Source organism: Humulus lupulus, chromosome 2 (assembly GCF_963169125.1).
Source record: "Humulus lupulus chromosome 2, drHumLupu1.1, whole genome shotgun sequence".
Lineage (NCBI taxonomy): Eukaryota > Viridiplantae > Streptophyta > Magnoliopsida > Rosales > Cannabaceae > Humulus > Humulus lupulus.
Window position 1 is genome coordinate 4,646,807 of NC_084794.1, and position 8,513 is coordinate 4,655,319.

The 8,513-nt window shown below is 37.1% G+C and overlaps 1 protein-coding gene across 1 annotated transcript; it reads left to right on the forward strand.

Moving 5' to 3' along the window:
• Positions 1-542: 542 nt before the first annotated feature.
• On the forward strand, positions 543-3,579 carry LOC133820025 (uncharacterized). Its single transcript, XM_062253423.1, has 3 exons — positions 543-662; positions 1,197-3,369; positions 3,460-3,579. Exons 1-2 carry the CDS (start codon positions 543-545, stop codon positions 2,043-2,045), a joined length of 969 nt encoding a protein of 322 aa, XP_062109407.1. The 3' UTR covers positions 2,046-3,369; positions 3,460-3,579.
• The last annotated feature ends 4,934 nt before the right edge of the window (positions 3,580-8,513 follow it).

The window sequence follows — 8,513 nt, forward strand, 5'->3', positions numbered from 1 at the left end:
GCCTGCAGCAACCCAGCAATTTCTTCGTTCTTCATAGTGAGTAAGCTCAATGAAAGCACCAGTGATAGCAAATGCACTCTTCAAGTCAGTGGCAAACTCCAATAGCAAAACTGCCAGATAATTCTTTGCATAAAAACCCATTGTTTTTGACATCCCACTATTTATATGAGCTACCAAAATCGGCTCAAGAAATTACAAATAAAGATGTAACCGATTATGGGAATCGGTGAGTGTGTATCCTTCAGCTTCTCTCTAGCCTAACAAACTCTTTCAGCCAGCTTGGTCTCGCGCGCACTCTCCTTCTACGCGGCTCAACTTCTCCTTCTGGTTCGTGTGCCTGGTTTCCTTCTCCTGAGCTTATATCAGCCGACTGTTTATCATCCTTGGCTGCATCGTTTTGGGCTCCCTCTTGGATCCATTCTTGCACCTGGTCCCTTATAACCTCTTGGTCCAATTGTACTGGGCCTTGCCCTTGGGCCGAACCCAGGTCCGTAACAATCTAGTGCTTTTTCAAGGCCACCGACTTAAATGCATACAGGTGAATGGCTGGAGCAGATCTTTTCGAAAGCTATACATCCGAAGCTGGCTATTCATTGGCGGCGAGAAAGCTCCCCGATCCGTCGAAGAACAGAGCCTCCGCCGTGGATCCACACACGGTACCGGTAATCGGCGACGATGGGATGCGCCGGTGAGCATGAGTGTCGACCTCGCAGTACTAGGGTCCTTTCTTTCTTTCTTTCTTTCTTTTTTCCTTCAGTTCAATTGGTCGGTCAGCTTAGTTATTTAAGGCTATTTAGCTTTTTTTACTACCTGAACTATTATATGCTGGCCGAATTTTTCAGGCCGGTCAAAAATCCTGAATCTATTCACAGTAAGTAATGTAAATTAAGAATTTCATCCAATTTCGTTCATTTTTTATAACAGGAGGATGGTGTGGCATTGTTTTTTACATATTTGGGATGACACGTAGGACTTATAACTCGTTGACATGGAAATTTAATTTTAAGCCAAATGTATTATGAAAATAGAAAAGAAAGTAAATATTAAGAGAATGATTTTCAACCACGGGTCGGGTCAATTGGGATTTTAGGGATTACTTTCAAATTTGAACCATTAGTTTAGGGAAGTGATATTGGTGATTTCCGCCTGAGTTTGCTACAAGCCAAACGAGCTAAACGTCGAGCTAAACGCTTGAGTTCCGCCTGAGTTTGCTACAATTACGTCTGATTGATCATGGAACAAGTGAGGCAGGGGCTGGTTTGGATCATGGAACAAGTGAGGCAGGGATTGATACTAGTGAAGACAGTGGTGATGATGAGGATGAATATGAGGTAGACCCGGAATATGAACAAGAGGATGACGGAGTGGAAGTAAATGATATTGCTGAGAAACAATTGATTAGGAAAGGTAAAAGGCCTATAGAGATTGATGTAGGTAATGAGACTTTTCAAGAAGATTCTGACATTGAATATGGTGCACATGATAGCTCCACAGATGATGAGGACACTACTGAAACTGTTGGTGAGGACAGTGAGCCACACAAACCAAACAAGAGGTCCAAAAAAGTCAAGATGCCAGAGTTGCCTGAGTTTAACACTACAATTGACATGGCCAAACCCAAATTCAAGTTAGGATTATCCTTTCCATCTGGTGCAGTGTTTAAGAAAGCAGTAAGGGAGTATTCAATACAAAACGGGAAGGATATATTCTTTAAGAAGAATGACCCGCACAGGGTTAGAGCACAATGTAAGGGTGTAAACTGTCCTTGGGTATGTTTTGCTTCGAAAATTGATGACACTCCTACCTTTGTCATCAAAACATTGAATGATGAACACAGGTGTTCTAGGACAAATACTAACCGATTCGCAACTTCCAAATGGTTGAGTGAGAAGTATTTAGAGGAGTTTAAGATCAATGAAAAGTTGGGTGTTTCCTCTTTCGTGCACAAAGTTAACAAAGACCATGTGCTAGACATAACAAGGGACAAGGCATACAAAGCTCAACTTTTAGCAACAAAAGCCATTGAAGGAAGCTATGAAGAGTAGTATGATGCTCTTTGGGACTATGCCGAGGAGATTAAAAACACCAATAGGGGTTCAACTGTGGAATTTTTGACTGAACCAGGTGAGAATGGAAAACCAAGGTTCAAGAGGATGTATTTATGCTTTGCTGGGTTGAGGGAAGGTTTCAATGGAGGATGCAGACCAGTGATTGGTTTAGATGGAGCTCATATTAAAGGGGTTCATCCTGGGCAACTTTTGACAGCAATTGGAATAGATGGAAACAACCAGATGTATCCTATTGCCACTGCCGTGGTTGAAATAGAGAATAAGGATTCATGGAGTTGATTTCTCAATCTACTTAGAGTTGACTTTATAATTGAGAACTCTAATCACTGGACCTTCATAATAGACAAGCAAAAAGGCTTAGAGCAAGCTTTGAAAGGAATGTGGGATGAAGGGATACCTGAGGCCGAGCATCGACATTGTGCTCGACACTTGGAGAAGAACTTCATTAAGGTGTTCAGGGATAAAATCCTTAAAGACTTATTGTGGAAGGCTGCTAGAGAAGTGACTGTTAGAAGGTTTTGAAGTTGTGATGAATGAGATTAGAATGGTCAATGAAGCAGCTTATGAGTGGTTAATGGCTGCAGGACCAAAACACTGGGCTAGGTCACACTTTAGGACTAATCCTAAGTGTGACATTTTATTGAATAACATGTGTGAGGGTTTCAATGGGACACCGGCAATATTGGCAGCAAGAGATAGACCCATTTTGTCTATGCTATAGCGTATCTAGATGTATTTGATGCAAAGGATCAGCAAAAATAGACAGTCAGTTGTCAGATGGGAGTCCAACATTGCTCCAAAAATTGCCACAATTCTTGAGAAGAACAAGGTTGAGGCTTCATCCCACATACCCACAAAGTCTTCAGATGACATTTACCAGGTCCATAACATGTATGGGGGAATGTACTTAGTTGATTTGAAAGCATGGGTATGTTCGTGCAGAAGATGGGAATTGACCGGCATTCCTTGTAGTCATGCGGTGGCTGCGATTTGGCAAAGAAGGAAAGATCCAGATCTCTATGTCAGCAAATGGTATACCAAATAGCACTACATGAAGGCTTACTCAGTGCAGATTTTTCCAATTAAGAATCAAGATGAGTGGCCTATAAGTGGAAAGCTTGGAATGGTTGGCCCAATTAACAAAAAACAGTCTGGTAGGCCAAAGAATAGCAGGACTTTGCAACTTGATGAAGTAGCTACCAGAAAGAAGTTGAAAAGAAGATACATTAGCATTAGATGTTCTGGTTGTGGTGCAAAGGGACACAACTTCAGAACATGTTCAAGAAACAACAAAAAATCGGTATGTAGACATATTGCCATTTTAATTTTGATGTTGGGTATGTTTTGCTATTTTTAATGGTTAATAACTTGGTTGAATATGCTTCCCTAGGCAAACAAAGCTCCTCTACAAGATCCTTCTACTGATGAGAGGAATAGTGATCCTTTACCTCACGGTTCTGTGAGCTCTTCTTCACAACAGGCTGCTTCAGAAGTCACGAATCCACCACAGGTATTCCAATCTAAAATCAATGTTGTTATATTTTGTTGGTCTGTGCTACTGAAATAAAGACCCATATTGCTATATTTTATTCAGTTTACTACTGAAATAAAGTGGGGGAGGTGGTTATAAGGCTGGATAGTTAGTGTTGTTCATATATTCTGCTTAAACCTATGGATAATCATGTTGTTTAAACCACTGCAGCAGAAAAGGCCAAGGTATAAGGAACTGGCGCAAAGAAGGAGTACCAGACTTGCAGGAGGAGGAGCCTAAACATGACAGAAGACCCTTTTTTTGGACATGGGATGCTTGGACTCATTTTGGATGTAATTGTATAGCAAATGACATTTTGATAAGTTAGACAAGGAATATCATTTTGATAAGTCAGTGTACTGTATAGCATCTTAACATAATCAAATGTAATTTTTGTCAGTTATTTTGATACATTTGCAGAAAGAACAATTGCAGCAAGAACAATTGCAGCAAGAACAATTGCCTTTTTATTTATCTACACTCAGATTGTAAGCATGATAAGTATTCAATGAAAATATTAGATCTGAGATAGTTTTATTATGTTGAATTCTTCTTATGTTACTCCAGATATATTGTAAAAACTATATAATTCGAAAACAAATTGTCAAAGTTAAAAATAGACTCAAACAGACTTTAGACACTGAGAAATTTGTGTCTGAGAAATACCAGATTAAACAAGGTTATTTGCTGTTATGTCCAATACAGAATGCAATTACTTGGCATCATATGGTGTGGGACAAACTGAATATACCAAGGCATAGATTTCTAGGTTGGCTAATCATGGTGGGGCGATTGCCTGTTAGAGAGAGGCTTCAGAGATTTCACATCTGTCAAGAGACAGAGTGTGCTGTTTGTGGATCTGGTTTAGAAAATATTCAGCATCTGTTCTTTGAATGCTTGTATAGCAGCAGAGTTTTACAAGAAGTTAAGACACGGTTACAGTGGAAGACACCAGCTATCTCGATTCATGGCTTACTGAGTAATATAAGACATAGCAAGCATAGTAGACTTAAAAAGGGAGTTTTTACTGTCACATTGGCTGCTTTATGCTATCAACTTTGACTCAACAGAAATGAGGTTTTGTGGCAATTTAGATGTAAACAAACAGGTTCAATTGTACAGACTATAAAGAATGTGGTCAAATATATGTTTACTGGAATTAGGTACAGGGAATTAGCGCTTAGAGATAAGTCTTGGATTTGATCATTTGTAATTAGAACAGTAAAGAATTCAGGCCTTTTATGGTGTTGTAGGTTGTAAATTTGTTGGTTTAATATACTATTCTCTGATTTACCAAAAAAAAAAAAACTATATAATTCAAATTCCATTTTTCATTAAACAACACATCACAGTTTAATTCATTAATTCTATATGACCAATACATCTTGATTCAACAGGATTCAACAAGATGTTCCGTTTGTTTTACTTTACAATAAAACAATAAGAAATAAACAACTATTGCTTACTTAATAAACAACTATTGATTCAGTAAGTCTAAAAGTTATATTAGATTTTTCAACATTGACTGCTTAATACTCCCAATTAAGAAATAAACAACATAACTAAGATATACAAAACACACGAAAATATTCCAACACAAAAACAAACACCAGATTTCAAATCTCTTAACATCTTCAATATTGAACCAAGCTCTTCTTCTCTTTTTTCAGCCATAATCTGTAGTTGCTTAACATTATCTTCCATCTCCTCTAAACTTTTCAAAAACCCTCCTATTTCCTCCTTAAACCTTTCACCATGTACAGGGAATGATGGAGGGTCCACTCATCTGATAAATCCACACCCATCAACCTCATTCCTCTTAAATAAAAACAAAAATCAGAACCAATAATCCAAATCAAAGGAAACCAATGAATTTACAAACCTTGTATCTTGGGCAGTCATAGAACATTCTAGTAGAATTGTTCAATGTCCAAGTAGTGCGTAGTACACACTGAAACCCACAATCACAATTGGGTTTACTCCATTCTTCTTCAAACCTAAATTGAAATTAAATATTTTTAATAATAAAATATACATCATTAACTCCATGAAAATATTAATTAAAACTTAATTTATTTTGACATTTAAACTCAATAAAATGACATTTTTGACCTCTAATCAAACAACAATAATTCAGATAATTAAACTACAACAAAATAACTATAAAAAACAAAAAAAAATCTATAAATAAGAATAAAGCTAATAAATTCAAAATTACTTAAAACCTTAACAAAGTTATTAAAAACTCAAGAACTAAGCAACAATTAGCTTATAAAATGTGGTAAAATAACTCTATTTTGTAAAGTTATCACCTATGTTTGTATAGGCCTGTTTGTAAGTTGTTTGTCCCTATTTGTAGGAATTTTTGTGCCTGTTTGTAGACTTGGTTTGTACTTATTTGTAGGCATGGCTTTGTGCATGTGGTGACCGTGCAACCCGACCTGTTGACGACAGTAACTGGTTGACATTTCAAGGAGAGGCAATTGCTCTTTTAATCGATGTTTTTAACAACCATCTAGCTGAAGGAATTTAATTCAACTAGAATAGTGAGAACCCCCCAAATTTCCTAATAAGACCTAGGGCATTGATTAGGGGGCCATGATGACAAATTATGGAATTATGTGATTATGTGATATTTATGTGTATCATTATGTGATTATGTGAGTTATATCATAATATGACTTGATATGCATGTGTTAGGTGTATTAAATATGCATGTGGACCCATTTCTCTTTAATTGGTCCATTTTCATAATTTGGCCTGTTTTGAGTATATTTGACATATATGTGGTATGTGTGTGGTACTTCATTATTATTTGGTTATGCTTGGGGTACGCAGCATGTGACGATCCTAGGAGGCAAGCTAGTGGGAAAGTCACAACAAGATCCATACTTGAATCGGAGTGAGTCAATGGGAATTTTGCACATTACTGGGATATTGGGTAATGAGAATGATTATTTAAGGATAAATTGGGAGTTAGTGAGATTATGGGAAGTTTTGTAAATTTTGACTATTTTACCCCGGGGGCGTTTTTGGAACCCTGAGCATTAAGATTTGCTTGAGGTTACTTAAGATTGAAGTAACCTGTCAGAAACATAAAAAGAACATTCCAAACGTTTTCTCTTTCTCCAGTTCCATTTTCGACACTCGATCATATTTTCAAATGAAACTCGAGTTTTAGGACTCGAATTCAAGCAAGGATCAAGGCATATCAATTCTAAGAAAGATTAGAAGCTTTTTAGCTAGAGGATTTAGATGGAAACGACTCAATCGGAGGTAATCCAAGTTTGTTTAATATTAGATATACATGAAAATAAATAAAGATCATGTATAAGCTAATCCAACACTTGGTTATTCCACGTTCCTGCAGTTACCTCTACCGTAGGATTACCGCAGTATTAGGTTGAGTATTCCTCCCAGGGGGATTGTTGCCAGCGTTTGCCCTGGGTCTTGGCTGGGTCTGCTGGGCCCCTTGTTCGACCCTCCTGGTTGCTGTGCTCACGCGGGGACACCCTCTTGGCCTTCAAGGTGGCGCCTGGACCTTGGCGGCCTACCTAGCCAATTCTTCATCGCGCCGCGTGGCATTGTTGGCGCAGTTGGTGATTCTCCAGTTTCACAATGAGATTGTATCTCTCAAGATTATAATAGAGGTCCTCGTCGGGCCTGGGAGTAGGCGGCCCCCTGGAGTCAAATGATGCACTCCCCTCATCTAGGCCGTGATCTGTTATTGGTTGTTTCCTAGGCCTCCGGGGATAATTCTCTGTTTGAGGAGTCTACTCCTCAGGTATTTGGGGCAATGGTCGCCCACCAACTCCTGGGTTGTTCGCGACAGCCATTGATGCAATGCGAGAGGTTTCTGATTAAACGATATAAAGATTTGCTTAATGCTCTCAATGAAAGCACCAAACTGTTGATGCCGTTTTTCGTCAACTTAAATTTGAAGAGCACTAAACAATATTTTCAGAAAATAATAAAAGAACAGTAGAATTTTTACGTGGTTCAATAATTAAAATATGCCTAGTCCACGAGTCAATATTATTGATTCGTAATATTCTCTCAAAGTTTTCTCGGAGCAATTCGACAGAGTATTCTCAGTACCAATTTGTGCGTGAAATACAAATAAAAATTACCAAGCTATTTATAAGCATGGTTGGATTTATATCTTCATCTGATTCAGAGAAGTTACAACAAATTATTCAAATCTAAAATAAATGTAAATAAATACATTAAATACATAATATCACATGATAATTGAGATTTAATTTCATATAACAACAAATCCCTAAGGAATACGTATCTCCTAACAGTTGTTGTGTGCAAAACGCGTTGCTGACATCGAATGCAAGGTTAAGCGCTTTCAAGATCGATCAATACTTTGAGCTCGTTATTCTAGTCAGCCTCCTTTTCAACGAGTGGTATCATCGAACTCAATCTTCGAAGACCAATATCTTCGAGCTTACAACTAAGGCTTAAATAACATCCACATGCGTTAAAGAATATTATTTCTTTTGAACATTTTTAAACTTATGCTCGGTCGCCAACAAGAACATGTTAGGAATCATGCATATTTATATAAATGCTCAGCCATTGCTTGTTATTTTAAAGCTTACGCTTTACGAGCCTACATTTCGAGACTCATTTATTCATCATTGAAATTTGGGTGTAACCATAATAAAAAAAATTGCTTAGAATTTATGTTTTGAATATTATAATTTAGTGTTCTAATGTTATTAAACACTATGTTTGAATAAATTATGTATACTTTTTTATTTAAATTTATTTGATATTAAATTAAAAAAAGTTTCAATATTAAATATATTATTAAACAATATTTAAGAATCAACAAAAATGAAAATAATTTTCAAGTTGGCTTCCGTAATATTTTATTTATTTAATAATTTTATAACATTAGG

What these genes read in the sequence shown, in the direction of transcription:
- LOC133820025 (XM_062253423.1), top strand. Translation starts at nt 543, where the DNA reads ATGGCTGGAGCAGATCTTTTCGAAAGCTATACATCCGAAGCTGGCTAT. An exon ending in TGGATCCACACACGGTACCG is followed by an intron (nt 663 to 1,196) that starts GTAATCGGCGAC and finishes TAAACGCTTGAG; the next exon opens with TTCCGCCTGAGTTTGCTACA.